Here is an 18,185-nt window from a genome sequence, read left to right on the forward strand (position 1 = left end):
TCCAGGCACACCCTACCCCAGACTGCACACAGAGGCTGAAAATGCATGTATTGGGTAAACCCCAAAGGCCTTTTTAAAAACCAAGAACTCTTGGGCAAGGCAGGGGCTTGGGGTTAGTAGCCTCCTGCCACAAAGTCGAAATCCCGGAAGGCCGCCTGCTCGGCAGCTGTGAGGGGCCGGGCATCCCGGGGTGGGCTCAGCGTGGGCGACTCCCCAGTGAACTCCTCATCGAAGTTGCTGACATCTGTGCGCCCCGAAAGTGTAGGCACGAAGGGTGGGGGCAGGCGACGAGCCAGCAGGACGTCCCAGCCCAGAGTCTGTGGAGAGGGGGACAGAGTCATGATGGAGGCTGAGGGGAGTCTGGAGAGCAGCAAGAAACAGACAGGGTGCAGAAGGACTGAAGCTCAGACCAGCCAGGGAGTCTGCGGTAGCTCAGGATAGCCCTGGAATGCCCTGGGCATGGAGAAGCGGAGGGAGTGAGGGGTGGGGGTAATGAGGGGTGCAAACAAAAGGAGCTAACGTCTGAGAGGAATCATGGCAGATGGGGGGCGGGGAGGAGCAACAAAACTCTTGAGATGGAGCAACTAGATTTGGGGTGGGGATGAACTGGGAGAAACATCCAGGTCCTTGGGGTGACTGACAGGGTGGGGAGGGAGTCTGCTCACCCTGAAAAAAGGCTGTTTTTTCACATCTTCTGCGTCTCGCTCAGTGGATCCCAACCTCCTCTCTGGGTTCCTCCGCAGCAGCTGTGGGACGACGCACATGTCAATGTGTATCCGATTCCCGTCCCTCAAGCCCCTTTCCTGCCCACCTTGTACTTGGTGGTGGGGAGGTGGGGGTGTGCTTACCCTTCTCATGATGCCAATGGCCTCTGCCGACAGGAAGCGGGGATAACGGACCTCGTCATTGACAATGCTGTCAAAGACCTCCTCCTCGTCGTCCCCGGGAAACGGAGACTGGAGGGCAGAGAGCCAGGTTGAATAAGATCCCACTTTTAGCCAATCCAGCTCACCCGGCGCTAACAAAGGGCCTACCCTGGGGTGCACCCTTGCACCAGAGCTGGCTTGCAGGGGGTAAGTGTCCCATTTCAGTTACAGAAACAGATCGCAGAGGCGAAGCTGACACAGAGGGGCAGATTCCCCTCCCAGGCCGGGACACACGCACGCCTTCTACAGAAACAAAAGGCAGCCTGGGCCTCACCTCGCCAACCAGCATCTCATAGAGCAACACGCCCAGGCCCCACCAGTCCACCGCTCTAGTGTAGGACGTGTCTGTCAGAACCTCCGGCGCCAGGAACTCTGGGGTTCCACAGAATGTGCTGGTCCGGTCTCCATAGCCCATCCCTGGGTGGAGTGGAGCACAAAGCCATGTGAGCCACTAGTGGTCGGTCGGTCGGGGGAGTAGAGCGTGAGACGGCCCTACCCCCATCAGTGACCCGGGTGGGAGTGACCCGGGTGGGAGTGACCCGGGTGGGGAGGCGACTACACTTGGGAAACTACCCTGAAGCTGTTAGGGAGAGAAGGTGCCTGCAGACAAAGCCCACCGAGAAGAAAATGTCACCTGAGCACCTACGTACAGCCTCACCAGAAGGTAGCCCACCCCTAGTCCTCTTATCCCGGGATTGCAGCCCCTCACCCTCCTTGCAGAGGCCAAAGTCTGCGATCTTGACGTAGCCCTCAGTATCCAGGAGCAAATTGTCCAACTTCAGGTCCCTGGGGAATGGGCGTGTCAGGGGATGTAAAGAGGGATGATTGGCAGTGGGGACTGGGGCTCCACACAGAGCTTAGCATGTCCAGTCTCTGGGCAGAGCATGCGCTCATGTACACACCTGTAGACAATCTTGTGTTCATGGAGGAACTGCAGCCCCAGCACCACACAGGCCGAATAGAAGCTGCAGAGACGTACAACATCACACAAGCCTGGCTCCACAGGAGCCAGGATCCCTAACCCCTGGGGTCCCAAAGCTGTGTGGGAGTCAGGCCTCAGGATGGAGGGGCGGGAGCGGGGTGGAGGGGCGGGGCAGGGTGGAGGGGCGGGGGCCGGGGTGGAGGGGCGGGGCAGAGTGGAGGGCGAGGCCTCCAGGGACGGGTAGGAGAGAGGCGGGTGCTGGAGAAGGACTCACACAGCCCGAGGCTCTGAGAACACATCACTGTGGATGTGCAGCATCAGGTCTCCGCCCGCTGAGTACTCCATCACAAAGCACACGTGCTCGGGGGTCTGGAAACAGCCGAAAAGGTTCACCAGGAAGGGATGTCCTGCCCTGGTCACGGCCGCCAAAATCCGCTTCTCACACATCAAGCTGGGCAGGAGGCAGAAGTCAGAGGGCCCAGCTGCTCCCTGACCCATGCCCATGCCCTCTGGGGCTCGCTCAGCAAGTCTCTGGAAGGCCTGCATTGCTGCGCAGCTTTGGGCAACTGCATTGCTCGCTCTCAGTCTGGGCAGCCTGGGTTGCTACACATCCAGCATCTACGCATTGTCTTGGGAAGCAGGCGAGGGCCCAGGCTCAGGCTGATCAGAGCGGTCCAAGTCCATGGTGGGGACTGGGTTAGGACTGAACCGGATCTGATCTTTGGTGTGGAAAGGCTTCTGTCTCTGTGGGAGAACTGCAAGCTCAGCCCACAGAGGAGCACACAACCAGAAACGTCCTCAAGCACCAGAGCACAGCAACGCCATGAGGCAGGCACCACGGCTTCTCTCCAGATCAGTAAATAAACTCCTCTTACTCATTTCAGCTTTGAATCAGGCTCCTGGTTATTACAAAGGTGACTGGGAAGTCTAGGGACAGCCTGACGCCTCTAAAGGGATGGAGGACTGTGAAGAATACTTTAAATAAACCTTCTTCCTCGATCCACCAATCCTACAAGGAAGGCATTTCCATGGGTATTTGATGGATAGATGAGGAGGCTAATTTCTGAAGGGAGGCCAGCTTTTCCCAGCATCCAGAAGCACAGCTGGCAGAGCCATGATTTTAACCTGGGACCCTGACCCCTGAACGGAGGTGGTCCCACATCCCTACATTTGAGTCCTGAACCTCCTGCTGCCTGCTGTGTGACCTCTGGCTGTCAGACCATGGGCAGAATGGAAGACAGTAACTGTGCTCACTCGGGGAGGAGAGAAGGGGCACAAACGAGTCACAGTAACGACTTCCTAAGTCATTGCTCTTGGGGAAGAGGGTCGTAAGTTCTAGTCACCTGAGTCTCTCTCACTGAGATGCTCAACAGTGACTACTCTTGGTCTGTTTCCCAGAAATCCTCAAGGGCCAGGACAGGGCCTCACCTCTCCACCTCGTCTCGGGCTACAATGTCACCTTTCTTCAAGGCTTTGATGGCAAAGAGCTCCCCACTGGAGCGGAATTCGGACAGCAGCACCTGGCACACAGTGGGCACAAGGCCTTAGTGGACAGCCTGGGCCCTTGAAGAAAGAGCACCAAGCCCCAGGCCCTTCCCCTGCCTCACCTTCCCAAAATGACCCCGACCCAGCACTGCCAGGAACTTGAAGTCCTCAAGCTTCAGGGGTGACTTCCTCAGGGGGCTGAGGAGAAAGGGGGCTGGTGAGCTCAGAGAGTAGGCAGGAGTGCAGGGGGGCTGGGAGGGGCATCACCTGCACAGGCCAGGGCCTGGGGTCTCCGGGGTCTCTGAAGGCAGCTCTGGAGAGGTGGTGGATTCATGGGTTGGAGAACTCTGTGGTGCAGAGGTCACAGTAGCCACAAGTCAGAGCTATCCCCAAGAACCAACAGAGCCCCGAGTTACTCCCTCCCCTCCCTGTGCCCGGCCCACGCCTACCCAGGACCTTTTCCTTCTCAAATTACTTTGCCTTCACATTCACACAATTTTTTGGCAGGACTAGGGATGAACCTGGGCCCTCACACATGCTACCCCTGGCACTCTTCATTCTCTTTGAGCAGGCCCTTACCAAATTGCCCAAGCTACCCTTGGACTTGTGATCCTTCTGCCTCGGCCTGCAGGGTAACTTCGACCCCAGGCATGCATCAACAGGCCCAGGTCTCCCTCCTTCTGTGACCCTGGGCAGTATCGGCTGACTCCTTATTGAAGAACAGAGCTCCTCAGAACACCCTGTCCATCTCTGCTCCATCTTCCTCCCAGTATACTTCATATTCAAATACCTTTTTTCTGATTATTTTGTTTTCTGGTTTCAGCCTGGACAGACTGATAGATTGATTGATTGATTTATACTGCTGGGCATGGAACCTTGGACCTCACACCTGCTAGGTGAATGCTCTCCTACAGAGCTTCATCCCAGCCTAACCACGCCACATGAGCACATAACTGAAGAGGATCAGGCCTGGGGCAGCCTTCACGATGGCTCAGATAAGGGAGGGTGCTTACTATACCAAGTCTGGTGACCTGAGGTAGCTCCCAGCACCCACACGGTGAAAGGAGAGAACCAACTCCTGCACGTTGTCCTCTGACATCCACACTTGTGAGGTGTAACATATGTGCACCCCCCAAAAAACAACAGCATACAAACATATACACTGAAAGAGAGAGAACCAGGTGCTGGGGGTGCAGTTTGTGGTACAACACTGGCCTAGCCATGCGGGAGCCCAGGTTCCATCCTCCGCCTCCTTTCCAAATGGAAAAAGGGGACAAGGAGGTGCTACAGCCAGGCACAGCGGTGCACAGTCTCGGCACCCAGGGGGCACAGCGGTGCACAGTCTCAGCACCCAGGGGGCCAAGCGGCCAGGAACAGTGGTGCACAGTCTCAGCACCCAGAGGCACAGTGGTGCACAGTCTCAGCACCCAGGGGGCTGAGCGGCCAGGCACAGTGGTGCACAGTCTCAGCACCCAGAGGGCTGAGCGGCCAGGCACAGTGGTGCACAGTCTCAGCACCCAGAGGCACAGCGGTGCACAGTCTCAGCACCCAGAGGCACAGTGGTGCACAGTCTCAGCACCCAGGAGGCTGAGGTGCTTGCTGCCAAGCATGACAACGTGAGTTTGAGTCTTGGGACCCACATGTGGAAGAAGAGAACTGAATCCTGCAAGTTGTCCTCTGACCTCCATGAGTGCACACACGTTCACACAAAATAAATAGAAAGATGGAAACTTTAAAAAGAAGCCAGGTGTGGTGGAACACACTTTTAACACCAGCACTCAGGAGAGAGAAGGCAATCTCTGTGAGTTCAAGGCCAGTTTGGTCTACAGAGTGAGATCCAGGACAGTAAGGGCTACACAGAGAAACCCAAAACAAATAAATGAATAAATAAATGAATATAAGAGGAAAATAGATAAATACTGAATATTGATGGGCCAGCCTATGGATTCATAGTCTACCAGAGCTAGAAATGGTGGGAGGGAATGTGAAATAAAATGGTGAGTGGCACTATTAGAAGGTGTGGCCTTGTTGGAGGAAGTATGTCAGTGTGGGGGCGGGCTTTGAAGAATCTTTTGTTCAAGCTTCACTCAGAGTGATACTCATACCACTTTCTGTTGCCTGCAAGATATAGGACTCTCAACTACTTCTCCAGCATCATGTCCCCTGCAAGCCACCATGTCCCACCATGATGATAATGGACTGAACCTCTGAACCGTAAGTGAGTTGCCCCAATGAAATGTTTTCCTTTATAAGAGTTGCCATGGCCATGGTGTCTCTTCACAGCAATAGAAACCCTAACAAAGACAAGGGAAAAAAGAACAGGAGTATCTGGTAACCCACACAAGTTCTATCTGTGACATTCCCACTATGTGATCCAGAGTAAAGCCCCGGAGCCTGGCTGTAACCACTCACCCACACAGCATTCAACAGGCTCACCACAGAGCTGGAGGAGTCATGACAGCCGCACCACCACTTCTTTTGGTGACCCCCACCAAGAGAGCAACAGTTTGTCTTTGACAGAAAGACCCACTCAACCAGAGGGAAACCACGCCGGGTACTAGAAACCCAGCCCACTGCCCAGGGCTAATGAAGTCGTGGATCTTGGAGGAGAACCTACAACCGCCCATTTACTAAACCAGCAGAATCCCTAACTACACTCTAAACATTTGTCCTTAGACCCGCGGATGAGTGCAGTCCTCACCTCTCATCAATGAAACTTCTCTTTGCTACAGATGGAGACCACTACAGAAAACCACAACCAATCAGAATCCAGAGCTGTGGGGCCCAGTCCCAGTGGACACATCTACAAAACTCTCCTGCACCTAAGGCTCAGGGACTCTGGAAGAGGAGGTGGAACAACTCTAAGAGCCAGAGGGTGGGGAGTTTGCTATGGGACTGTCTCCTAGAGGTGTCAGAAGCTACACCTGTAAAGTCTCCACAGCATGACTGCCCAGCTGTGAGCTGAACAAGGACAGTAACAACGAGACATGCCAAAGTGGATGGGGAAAAGCCCAGGAGGCCTGAACACTATTCAAAGAACTACAGGCATCTAAGGGATGCTTAGAGTAAAAGAATGAGTCTTCCCCAGGAAAAAGTATAATAACTGGTTATCCCATAGTAAATGCTCACTCAGCCTTGAAATCATATAAATATGTGACATTATAAAGGCTGAACAGGTTGTATTTAAGAACATATAAATGTTTGTACATACATATATGCATGCAACAGCAATTAATGAAAAAAGAGGCCATGAATTTGAAAGAGAGCAAGGAGGGGTCTACAGGAGGACTTGGAGGGAGAAAAAGGAAGAGGGAACTGGTATAATTAAATTATAATCTCAAAAAGAAAAGAAAAATGCCCCCCCCCACACACAAAAATCTGCTCCATAGTTGAGGAGGACCTGAGTTCTCGACGCCCCGGAGCAGGAATCACAGGCAGGCGGCACCTCTTCTGCCCTTTGCTCACTAGCTCACGGTTTGTGTTTCTTTTTTCTTTTTCAGTCTGGGGATGGAACCCAGAGCTGCAAGCACACTGTTCAAGAGCTCTGCTAGAGAATCTCTAGCCCCCAAGCTCACATCCCCCTAGCTTTGGTTTCTGAGACAGGGTCTGGGTGTGTAGCCCAAGCTGGCCTAGAACTTGCTACTTAGTCTAGGCTGGACTCAAACTTGTGGCGACCACTCTGCCTCAGCTGCGCCTTGCTGGGATGCTGTGCTCACATCACTTTGCCCAGCTTCCCAGCTGACATCCTGAAGCTAGGACAGAAACAACTGAGGTGCTGGGATGTAGTTCAGTTGGCAGACTATTTGCCTAGCATGCAGAAAGCCCTGGATTTCATCATCGGTACCCTATAAGCCAGGCATGGTAGTCTCAGCACTCAGGGGACAGAGGCAGGAGGATCAGGAGTTCAAAGAGTTCAAAGCCCGAAACTATACTCAACAAAAACAAACAAACAAACAAACAAACAAACAAACAAACAAACAAAAAGCCTGGTCCTATTGTGTGATCCTTGGTTAGTTCCTGGAGGTTTCTGAAAAATGAGCTGGTTCCCTAGGCTGCCCTGCCTAGAGGAGGTGGACACTCACCAGGCTACATAAGGTGGAGGGCAGCCCTGATGGGCTCTTCTGGGACGAGCTGTCTGAGTCAGCACCGAGGTTCAACTTCTCCATGGATATATCTCTGCAGGAGAGGGAGGGGGATGAGTTGGGGACCTAGCACCCCGGAAACAGGAGGGACAGCTTAGACTGGGACCATCCTCCTTCCTTACCCAGTGTGCCGGACCTCAGCACCTGGAGATGCATTGGGACTGAAGGTGCCCGTGGTGACAGCATTAGGGATAAGTCTCCGGAGCAGCCGCACCCAAGTTGCCACATCAATGTTCATCTGTCTGGCACGCTGAAATGCCTTCCCTAGGATAGCAAGGCTAGGGTCACCACCTTGACATCCTGAGGGTCCCGCGCTGTCCCACCCAGCGCTCTAGGGCCTCTCCTTACCTTGCTGCTTGGAGAAGATTTTCTTCTGCCTTTGGAGCCTAGGGATCCGCTCAATGATGGGGTTGTGAAAGGTGACCTGTGGGGACATGCTCAGCTGCAGTGGTCTCAGGGACAGAGGCACTCACGACCTTAAGTACAGGGCACCAGGCGTCTCTGAGGGCAAGTGGTTTGACTCTAGCAAACGTGTAAAGCTAAGCCTTCGGCAGTGACTACGCACAGGGCAATGACCTCCCTCATGGATTCATCTCCTGATGCGTTCAGAGCGCGATGGATTGGTGGGAAGGGGAAAGGTGTCGTCGCTACCAGACCTCCTCCTCCTTTCTCTCCCCGTCTCCCTGTCAGCATGAGAGAGAGCAGCTCTACTCCATGTCATGCTTCGCCACAAACCTAGAAGCAACGGGGTCACGCGGTTGTGACCTGAGACCACGGACCCAAGGAAACCTGCTGCCTTTGCGTCTCTGTCCTCAGGTCTGTTGTCCTGAGGACAGAGGATCAGCGCAGCTCACTGCTTTCCCCTCACTCTGACAGAGTGGTCTGTCCTTGTGCACAGCTCAGGGACCACAGTCCGTCACGGAAGGAGACATGGCAGCTCAGGCAGTGAGGTCCATAGTGGCGCAAGACTGAAGCAGACACTTCTCAGAGGACCAGGAGGCAGAAAGCCAGCAGGAAGGAGGGCCTAACTATAGTCCTCATGGTCTGTCCATAGTGACACACTTCCTTAAGTGAGGCTCCACCTCCCGAGGGTTCTATAACCTCTTAAAACAGCCACCAGCTGGGGAGCAAGTGTGCAAACACAAGCCCTCGTGGGGGTTGCAATAGTTAGTGTTAGTTATCAACTTGACTAGAATCACCTAGGAGGCCAGCCTCTAGGCACACTCGTGAGGGAGGCCAGCCTCTAGGCACACTCGTGAGAGAGGCCAGCCTCTAGGCACACTCATGAGGGAGGCCAGCCTCTAGGCACACTCGTGAGGGAGGCCAGCCTCTAGGCACACTCGTGAGGGAGGCCAGCCTCTAGGCACACTCGTGAGGGAGGCCAGCCTCTAGGCACACTCGTGACGGATTGCCCAAGGTGGTTATGCCTGGCAGGGAAGGACACACCCGATGTGAGAGGCAGCTTTCCCTAGGTGGGGATCCTGGAGCAGCAGTCACCTCTGTTCCCTGACTTCTTCCTATGCAAGGGACCAGCTACTTACAGTTCCCACTGTCTTGGCTTCCCCACCATGATGGACTGTGAGCTAAAAGAAACCCGTTCTTCCTTAAATTGCTTCTGTTAGGGTAGTTTACCACAGCCACAGGAAGAGTACTTAAGAGGGAACATTCACAGTCAAACCATCACAGGCTTCCACTTTGGAAACGGAGGGAGCAGGCAGTTAGACGCCCTCTGGAGGGAAGGAAGGGTCTGAACCAACAGTCCAGAAACCAGTGTACATCATCTACTGACTTGGTTCCCAAGTGTGGTCCCAGGTTGGCCACACTGGCATCATCTGGCACTGTTGTTGAGCTGAGCAATGTCCCCAAATGGCCCTGTGTATTGAAGATTTGGTCACAAGCCTGTGGTTCTAGCTGGGGGGTGGGGTAAGCTTTAGAGCAGGCCCTAGTGGGAGGAAGTGATGTCTTTGGCATGTCCTCATACAGGATATCAGGAGCCCAGCTCCTTCCTGTCTCTCTGCTTCGGCATCCCATTAGGTGCACAGGCCTCCTGCACTGGTCCTGCTGGACAACATGCTGAGCTATGAGCCCAGATCAGTGGGGCTAAGGGACCAAGGACAGAAACCATGGCCAAAATAAACCCTCTCTGATTATTTCAGGCATTTGTCACACTGACAGAACAATGCCTATGGACCTGGGAACTTCTAGAAATATATTCTCAGGCCCCTATATCTCTTCGACTGAATCAGAAACATGAAGGATAGAGCCTGGCTCTTTGTTTCAGAAGCCCCCAGGGATGACAGAATCACCCATGAAGGGAAACCATGATGATTTAGTTTAGTGTTCCCAACTCCAACACGTTATAGGTATTGAATTCTAGACTCAGAGTGTTCCTGTACAGTTGCCATGTGTGGAGATCAAAATTTAAATTACTCAAAACTTCAGTGAGGTAAAAACTTTGGTTTCCACTTACACTAGCTACACTTCAGACAGAACATTCTATCCACAAGGGAACTCAACATGATAGGCTCGGTGAAGACGGAGCTCCAGAACGTTCTGTGAGGTGCAGCCTCCACTCGCTTAGGCCGCCAGCAGCCCCTTGCCGCTGTTTAGATGGTTGTTGCTGCTGTCTTGTCGTGCTGGGGATGGAAGCCAGAGCTGAGTGTGCTAGCCTCATGCTCCACAGTAGGCTTCACCACAGAGTTTGGCTTTTTGACACAGACCTCACTATATAGCCCAGGCTGGAGTGGCAGAAAACATGGGTTTGGGGCTTGTTTTTGTTTTCCAGACAGGGTCTCTCTATGTAGGCCCGGCTAGCCTGGAACACATTCTATAGATCCAGCTGCCTCAAACTCGGATCTGCCTGCCTGTTTCCAGAGTGCTGGATTGAAGGTGTGCACCACCACATCCAGCTGTTTGTTTTTAAGGCAGGCTCTCTCCCTCTTTCTTCTCCTTGGTTTTTCGAGACAGGGTTTCTTTATGTAGCTCTGGCTGTCCTGGAACTTGCTCAGTAAACCAGAATGGCCTCAGACTCAGAGATCCACCTGCCTCTGCCTCCAGAGTGCTGGGATTAAAAGTGTGCACCACCACCTGGCTTTGGGTTTGTTTTTTGGTAAATCTTTTATATTCCTGCTCACCATGTGGCTTGAGGTTATGACAGCTGGTTTTTTTTCTTTATTTCATGTATGGGTGTTTTTCCTTCACGTATGTCTGTGCACTACATGTGTACCTAGTGACCACGGAGGCCAGAAGAGGGTGTCAGAACCCCTGGAATTGGAGTTACAGACAGCTGTGAGTAGCCATGTAGGTGCTGGGAATCAAACCCAGGTCTTTTGGAAGGGCAGCCAGTGCCCTCAACTGCTGACCCATCCCTCCGGCCCCCCATCTAGTTTTATCTGGACTAGAAATGGGACCTGGGGCTCGGTGCATGCTAGGCAAGTACTCCACCCACTGAGCCCGTCACCAGATCAACATGTAATCTGCTGAGCGCAACCTTCTGGGAACACATCACGTATGTGGTCTGTGACTGCTGAGCCTGTCTTAGCGGAGAATGCTACTTCTGGCCTCCTTCCCAGTTTTCAGGAGCCTTACTTCCCAGAATCTCCCCAAGCTGGACGACCAGGGGTAAGGGGTCAGGGGTCATCAGGCCGTACCTCAGCCACCAGGCAGCCCTGGGGTTCCATGTCTAGCTGCACCTCATGCCTCTCGTTGTCCAAGAAGTCCTCCAACTTGAGAAATTTGAGTGCACACAGGCCCCTCTGGTCCCGCCAGAACACAGCCAACTCCAGCTCCCGGGCCTCGAGGGAGAAGAATGGGGCCATCATTTCGGGTGTCTGAAGCCCAAACTCCTCTTCCTCTAATCCCATTGTCCCCCAGCTCAGCTCACCCTCTCCAGCTCCAGGGTAAAGCTCTGGTCCCAGGCATTGGGGCCACATGGCTTCCAGGCTGTCTGTCCCACCACTGCGTTGTCCAGCTTAAGCACGGTGCTGACCTCAGCTGAAAGCAGGAGAGGGAGGAAGAGAGGGGGAGAGGAGTGCTCGCTCCACATCTTGTCCGTGTCTTCCGAAACACCTCCCTCAACACTCTGCTAGCTGGCCTTGCACAGTAAAGCCTCCAACTCATGGTGGGTTTGGGAGAAGAGATTGTTCATTTTGTGTGTTTTCCTTTGTGTGTGTTCATTTTGTGTGTTCATTTTGTGTGTTTTGAGATAGAACCTTATTCCAAAGACCAGGCTGGCCTAGAACTCACTATGTCACCCAGACTGGCCTTGAATCCTCCCACCTTAGCATCTCAGGTGTGAGGATTACAGGCACGCACCACCATGTCAGTCCTCATTTTTGTTTTATGTTGAGATAGTGTTTCATGTAGCCCAGGCTGGCCCTGAACTTCTCTACCCTTCCTGCTTCTACCTCCTAAATTCTGGGGGGTTTATATGATACCAGACATGCGTCTGGTTAGTTTGTTTTTGAGACAGAGTCTTGTGTAGTTCAGGCTAACCACTTTTAGGCTGGTTATGAACTTTTTATTGCCATTTCTACTTCCAAGCCTGCTGGAATTACAGCTGTGTGCTACCATACTTGGTTTATCCAGTGCTGGGAATCAAACTAACGACCTCACATCTGCTAGGTGAGCACCACACACAACCTCTGTCCCTAGCCTGCTGCTGTGCCCCGCCAACACCATTCATCTCCTTCCCTTCAGACGGGCTCTGAGCTTTAGTTTAACAAGATGTAAACTCTTTCCCTATTGAACACTCTCTACCCCAGCACCTGCCATTCTGTTTCCCGTCTCCGAGGGTCTGATGGCTCTGTGACACGCTATGAGTAGAATCAGGCGGTCCTTGTCTTCTTGTGACTGGCTTCTTTCACTTACCACACAGTCTTTGGTGTCTATCCATGCTGCGGCATGGCACATGGTCTCCTTGCTTTTGAGACTGAATCCTAGGCCACTGTTTGCATAAAACAGTGTGCCTCTCCATCCATGGACATGGCTTCTCCTTCTACCATCATGAATAATGCCACAAACTGGGTGTCTAACACCTCAGACCCTCATTCAATTCTTTGATGGACACACAGAAGCTGAATTGCTAGGTCACGTGGTTATTGCTAATTTCCCTTTTTATGTTTGCTGGGCTTAGGATGGAACCAGGCCTCAAATATATTAGGCAAGGGCTCTACCCCAGCCCGTGATCCCATCCCCTCACTGGGGATTACAGGCAGGAGCCCTACCACTGAGTCACACTCTGGCCACTGGGGGAGTCCAGGCAGCTCTAGCACTGTCCCATGTCCCCAGCCCTGTGCTATTTCCCACAGTGGCTGCTTTACTCTATTCCCACACTCTATGTACACAGGTTCCAATTTCTCTACATCCTTCCTTACATTTGTGGGGTTTTTGTTTTGTCTTGTTGTTACTGTTTTGGTAAATCATGCCAATGAATGTCACCTCATTTTGCACCCTCATTTTGTATTTTATGTATTTATCTTAATTTTAATTTATTTACTTGTATTTTCATGTGTATGAATATTTTGCCTGCTTGTATGTATGTGTACTAGTCGTGTGCCTGGTACCTGAAGAGGTCAGAAGAGGACCTCTCTAGGGATCTGATTCTAGAACTGAATTTATGAAGAGCTGTGAGCAACTCTATGGATGGTGAGAACCGAACCCAGGTCCTTTACAGCCAGTGCTCTCAACTGCGGAGCCGCCTCTCAGGCCCCTAACTTTTATTTATTTATTTATTTATTTATTTGTTTGTTTGTTTGTTTGTTTTTTGAGACAGGGTTTCTTTGTGTAGCTTTGCGCCTTCCTGGAACTCACTCTGTAGCCCAGGTTGGCCTTGAACTCACAGAGATCCGCCTGCCTCTGCCTCCCGAGTGCTGGGATTAAAGGCATGCGCCACCACCGCCTGGCTAATTTTTATTTTTTAATTATGTATATATATGTATATCTGAGTGGGAGTTTGTGCACATAAGTGTAGTGACCAGGGAGATCAGAAGAGGACATCAGATCCCCTGGAACTGCAGTTATAGCAGTTAGGAGATACCTGATGTGGGTTGGGGTCCTCTCCGGTGCCCATTTAATAGTACAAAAGTCGGTGCCCCTGTGGTCCCAGCTGAGCCCAGAATCTGAGGGCAGCCTGGGCCACGTGAAACCCTGGCCTTAGATAAACAAATGGACCAATCAGTGATAAACACCGCAAACGCAGACACCCCCCACCCATCCACTCACTTGTGTTCTCAGCTTCCCCCTTGACGCTGCTCCGTCCACTAAGGCTTCCACTTCTGCTGTAAAGGCCCCGAGCTGGGCGGCTTAGGAAAGGGGGTCGACTGTCGGGAGTCCCAGACGCCCCCACTGAGGGGGAAGGGCTCCAGGGGATGGTCTCTGGGAGGTCCCTGCAGCCCACCACTCGTACTTCCAGGGTCCCTGCAGGAAGGGCAAGTTCATGGAAGGCAGGCTGAGGAGACAGGGCAGCAGGGAGAGGACCTCGGCGCACGCCACTGCGTCGGAGAAAGCCAGTGGGGCCCTGACAGGGGCCGAGGACAGGACAAGCGGTGTAGGGAGCTCAGGGTGCTGACGTTCTGGGAGGAAAAAAATGCTCAGGGCAGCCAGAAGTGAGGCCCGAGGAAGAGAGTCGGTGGGGGGCTGAGGTGACTGGGCAGAGGGAGGCAGGGCCAAGAGGGAGGGGTGAGGTCAACAGTCTAGAATCAGAAGAGAGCAAGAGGACGGGGTGGCTTGGCTAGCAGAGGCAGAGATGGGGACCAGGATAAGAAGGGGACAGTGGGATAAGCAGCATTCGGGGCTGAGAAGCCGGGACCCAGGTAAGGCGTCTGGGAGGAGGCCCCGAGGGTGCAGGCAGTCTGGAGCTCACCTGTGAGTGGGGCGGGCTTGCTCAGGGTGCTGTAGTGCGTGGCGGGGAAGGGCCCGGGCAGTATTGCGCTGAAGGCTGCTGAGGAGGCGGCAGTGAGCTCCTCCCGAAGCAGCCGCCCCTTGGGGTGATCAGCCGGCAGCTCCCCGAGGCGCCGCTCCAGTGACTCACGCAGCAAGCCCAGCTTTTGGTTAGATTCGGTCAATTTCTCCTGAGCCTGAGACAGAAGGCAGAGAGCTGAAGACAGGCATGGAGAGGCCCATCCCCAAGAACCCATCCGACCCCAGCAACTTCTCCCTCAGGCCTAAACCTCAAACCTATTCGGTGCCATCAAATGGAGCCTTAAAAACCAGGCCTTGCCCTTCCTAGAGCCAGGACCCACTGAGGCTCCATCCTCTCCAAAGCCTTTCCCTCCTGGAGGCCCGTCTGCTTCTCACCAGTGCCCACCACCTCACTTAAAGCCCCGCCTCTCGCTGCTGCTCTACCCCTCACAGGCCCCAGTTTCGTCCCCACCCTTCCCCGTCCCTGCCCTGCTCCTAGGATTTATCCTGATGCGCTCCTCTTTCTTATTGAGGCAGGCCATCTGGGTGGCGGCTCCATCTCACCAAGCCCTGCTGAATTCCCCCTCTCTCTATGTCCCAGGCCCCATCCTCCCGCCTCTCCTGAATGCCCCTCCCCTAGCAGAGGCCCTCGGTGTCACCTCGCTGACAGCCTTGCGGTCTGGGGCCTTGGAAGCACTGAGCAGACGCAGGACGTTCTTGGCACCTTCCGCCACCGCATGCTCCACTCTGAAATGGTGTCTCAGCTCCTCAATTCGAAGCTCTACCGCCCCCAGGTCTGGACCCCCTAGAGGCATGGGCCATGTGACAGTGAGACATCCTTCAGACTAGCCTGATCCCATCGCACCACCATGTGCAGACACAGACGCACCACCAAAAGTGCATCATGGTTTCTCCACTGGAAGGGACTGTCACATTCCCACCCAAACTCAGTCACTCCTACTCAAACACCATAACCCTAGGGACATGGTTACCCAAGCACATTCATAGAAATGGCACACAGGCACACTGATAATCCAGACTCAGGGACAGACAGACTGTAATGGCCCTCGTCATTCCCAGGGCAAAGAGAACACTATAATTTACAAGGGCAGACACTATCTACACCCAGTGGCCATCACCCATACCTGACATCTTTCACCAAGGGACTGTCATCAAGACATAACTCAGACATTCCTAAGATGTGGGGCCCCTGCACGTCCTAGTGAGCCGCCACCCATGGGGGCACAGCAAGGAACTGAATGTGTGTCCTGCACCAGTTTACATGTGGCGTTCAACTCTAATGAGATGGTATTTGGAGATGGGGCCTCTGGGCTAGATGAGGTCACAAGAGAAAAAGCCACAGAGCTAGCAGTGTAACACACACACACACACACACACACACACACACACACGAGCAGCAACGACAAATAAGAAACTAAAAAACCAAACGAACCAAAAACCGAATGTGATGGAGCACACCTGTAATTCCAGGACTTGGGATACAGAGCCAGAAGTTTAGAAGTTAAAGTTCCATAGTGAGGCTAGCCTGGGCTACATGAACCCTACCCAAAAACAAAAGAAAGCAAAAGAAGGAAGCAAAGGGCGGGGAAGGGGCAGGGAGCCTGCTAACAAGACCGGCAACCTGAATTTGATTGCCAGAACCCACATGGTGGAGAGAGAGACTGACCCCCAAAAGTTGACCTCTGACCTCATTCTCTTGTGCCAAAACATGCACAAAAATAAATAGAAAAAAATGAACAAAAAGAAAAAAATGGTCATAGTAGCACAAGCCTATAATCACAGCACATGGGAGACTGAGGCAGGAGAATTGCCAAAGGTTCAAAGCCAGCCTGGACTAGAGTGAGACTTTGTCTCAAAACATCAAGAATAGTGACTTGGGAGATGGCTCAGTGGTGAAGGGCACTTGCTACTCTTGCAGAGGACCTGGGTTCAGTTCCCGGCACCCACATTGGGCAGGTTACAACTGTCTGTAACTAGAGCTCCAAGTGGGATCTGTGCCCCCTTCTGCGTTCTCTGGGCACCCACACACATGGCACATGGGCACATGGGCACACACGTAATTTTTTAATTAAAAAAGAATTTTAGGGCACCAGGCGGTAGTGGTATACACCTTTAATCCCAGCACTTGGAAGGCAGAGCCAGGCGGATCTCTGTGAGTTCGAGGCCAGCCTGGTCTACAGAGTGAGTTCCAGGAAAGGCACAAAGCTACACAGAGAAACCCTGTCTCAAAAAAAACAAAAAACAAACAAACAAAGAATTTTAGGGCAGTTAGAGATCCTGTACCAAATCAATTAGTTAATTAAAGTGGAGATTGATACAGGAAGACAATTTGATGCTAACCTTTGGCCTCTAGAGCTATGTGTACACATGCATACACAGGCGCACGTGCGTGTGCCCATACACACACACACACACACACACACACACACACACACACACACACACACCCTTATGCCCAAGCACAGGGTCAAATCCAATGGGTATAGTGGCACACGTCTTTAATCCCAGCACTCAGGAGGCAGAGGCAGATGGATCTCTGTAGTTTATGGTCAGCCTGCACTACACAGTGAATTCCAGGATAGCCAGAGCTCCATAGTGAGACCTTGTCTCAAAAACAAAAACAAAACAAACAAAAGAAAAAAAAGAAAGAAGAAAATGGGCGTAGTCATAATGTGGCCAAAGTCCTAGGGCTAAGGTGGGTGTAGTTGTGCTGGTTGGTGATACCAGCACTCAGGAGGCTGAGGCAGAAGGACCACAAGTTCTAGGTCAGCCTGGGCTACCTAGCAAGTATGAGGCTAGCTTGGGCTACAGAGTGAAAGACTGTCCCAAAAGAAGATGGTGGTGCAAAGCACTTTCTGTTTTTCCAGAAGACCTGGGTTCAGTTCCCAGCACCTACATGGTGGCTCATAATCTACTATAACTCCAGTTCAAGGGGATCCGATGCCCTCTTCTGGCTCCACAGGAACCAGACACATGTACGGTGCACAGACATGCAGGTGAAACATGTGCACACATAAAATAAATCAGTAAGAGGAAGGGAAGGGGGAGGGGCAACAGGAAAAAAGGAGGGGAGAGGGGAGAAAAGGAAGAGGAAGATGAGAGGATGAAGAGGAGAAGGAAGAGGAAGAGGAGGAAGAAGATGAGAAGAGGAAGAGGAGGAGGAAGAGGAAGATGAGAGGAGGAAGAGGAGAAGGAAGAGGAAGAGGAAGAAGATGAGAAGAGGAAGAGGAGGAGAAGGAAGAGGAAGACGAGAGGAGGAAGAGGAGGAGGAAGAGTTGTCTAACTCGAGCCTTGGGAGAATCCCAGGCACACCACCTCACTGCCATATGGACAGGGCAGAGGGCCAAGACAGGAAACGCGACCACGTGACACATACGGAAGCAGACCCAGTGCCAACATGGGGGGACCCAGTGTCACTGGTAGAGAAAGTGGGGTCATCCCCATGATGAAGGCACAAGGGGACCAAGCCTGACGTGAAGCATGGTCCCTGGTGGCACAGGGGTGACAAGCTGTACACAGACATAGAACATTTGTCTGTCACTCACAGACATAAGACCATCACATCCATTCATGGCCTTTTGGGGACAGAGCCACTGTCACCCTGACTCAGTCACTGGTAGCTGGACTTTCTTGTCAGACTTTCTTTGGACCACCAGCCTCCAAATAATGACACAGAGACTTATTATTAATTCTGAAAGCTCGGCCTTTAGCTTAGGCTTGTTCCCAACTCGCTCTTATAACTTAGCCTAACCTGTCTCTATTAATCTACTTTCTGTGGCTAGTTACCTA

General features: G+C 52.7%; 1 protein-coding gene across 3 annotated transcripts in view; it reads right to left on the reverse strand.

Annotated features, from left to right (window-relative positions):
• Positions 1 to 31: 31 nt before the first annotated feature.
• The window catches only part of Pkn1 (protein kinase N1), a 31,265-nt gene continuing 13,111 nt past the window's right edge, over positions 32 to 18,185 (reverse strand). For all 3 annotated transcript variants that reach the window (XM_006993068.4, XM_076571835.1, XM_076571836.1), the window contains exons 5-22: positions 15,035 to 15,180; positions 14,338 to 14,551; positions 13,698 to 13,892; positions 11,359 to 11,468; positions 11,126 to 11,269; positions 7,824 to 7,899; positions 7,598 to 7,739; positions 7,416 to 7,509; positions 3,601 to 3,680; positions 3,456 to 3,531; positions 3,277 to 3,368; positions 2,123 to 2,299; positions 1,829 to 1,891; positions 1,636 to 1,712; positions 1,201 to 1,343; positions 849 to 956; positions 666 to 746; positions 32 to 317 (exon numbers count right to left, since the gene is read on the reverse strand). In XM_006993068.4, coding sequence (XP_006993130.2) covers positions 114 to 317; positions 666 to 746; positions 849 to 956; positions 1,201 to 1,343; positions 1,636 to 1,712; positions 1,829 to 1,891; positions 2,123 to 2,299; positions 3,277 to 3,368; positions 3,456 to 3,531; positions 3,601 to 3,680; positions 7,416 to 7,509; positions 7,598 to 7,739; positions 7,824 to 7,899; positions 11,126 to 11,269; positions 11,359 to 11,468; positions 13,698 to 13,892; positions 14,338 to 14,551; positions 15,035 to 15,180 — 2,222 coding nt within the window. In that variant the 3' untranslated portion in view covers positions 32 to 113. The remainder of the gene's footprint in view (positions 318 to 665; positions 747 to 848; positions 957 to 1,200; positions 1,344 to 1,635; positions 1,713 to 1,828; positions 1,892 to 2,122; positions 2,300 to 3,276; positions 3,369 to 3,455; positions 3,532 to 3,600; positions 3,681 to 7,415; positions 7,510 to 7,597; positions 7,740 to 7,823; positions 7,900 to 11,125; positions 11,270 to 11,358; positions 11,469 to 13,697; positions 13,893 to 14,337; positions 14,552 to 15,034; positions 15,181 to 18,185) is intronic.

Source organism: Peromyscus maniculatus, chromosome 5, assembly GCF_049852395.1.
Source record: "Peromyscus maniculatus bairdii isolate BWxNUB_F1_BW_parent chromosome 5, HU_Pman_BW_mat_3.1, whole genome shotgun sequence".
NCBI classification, from domain to species: Eukaryota; Metazoa; Chordata; class Mammalia; order Rodentia; family Cricetidae; genus Peromyscus; species Peromyscus maniculatus.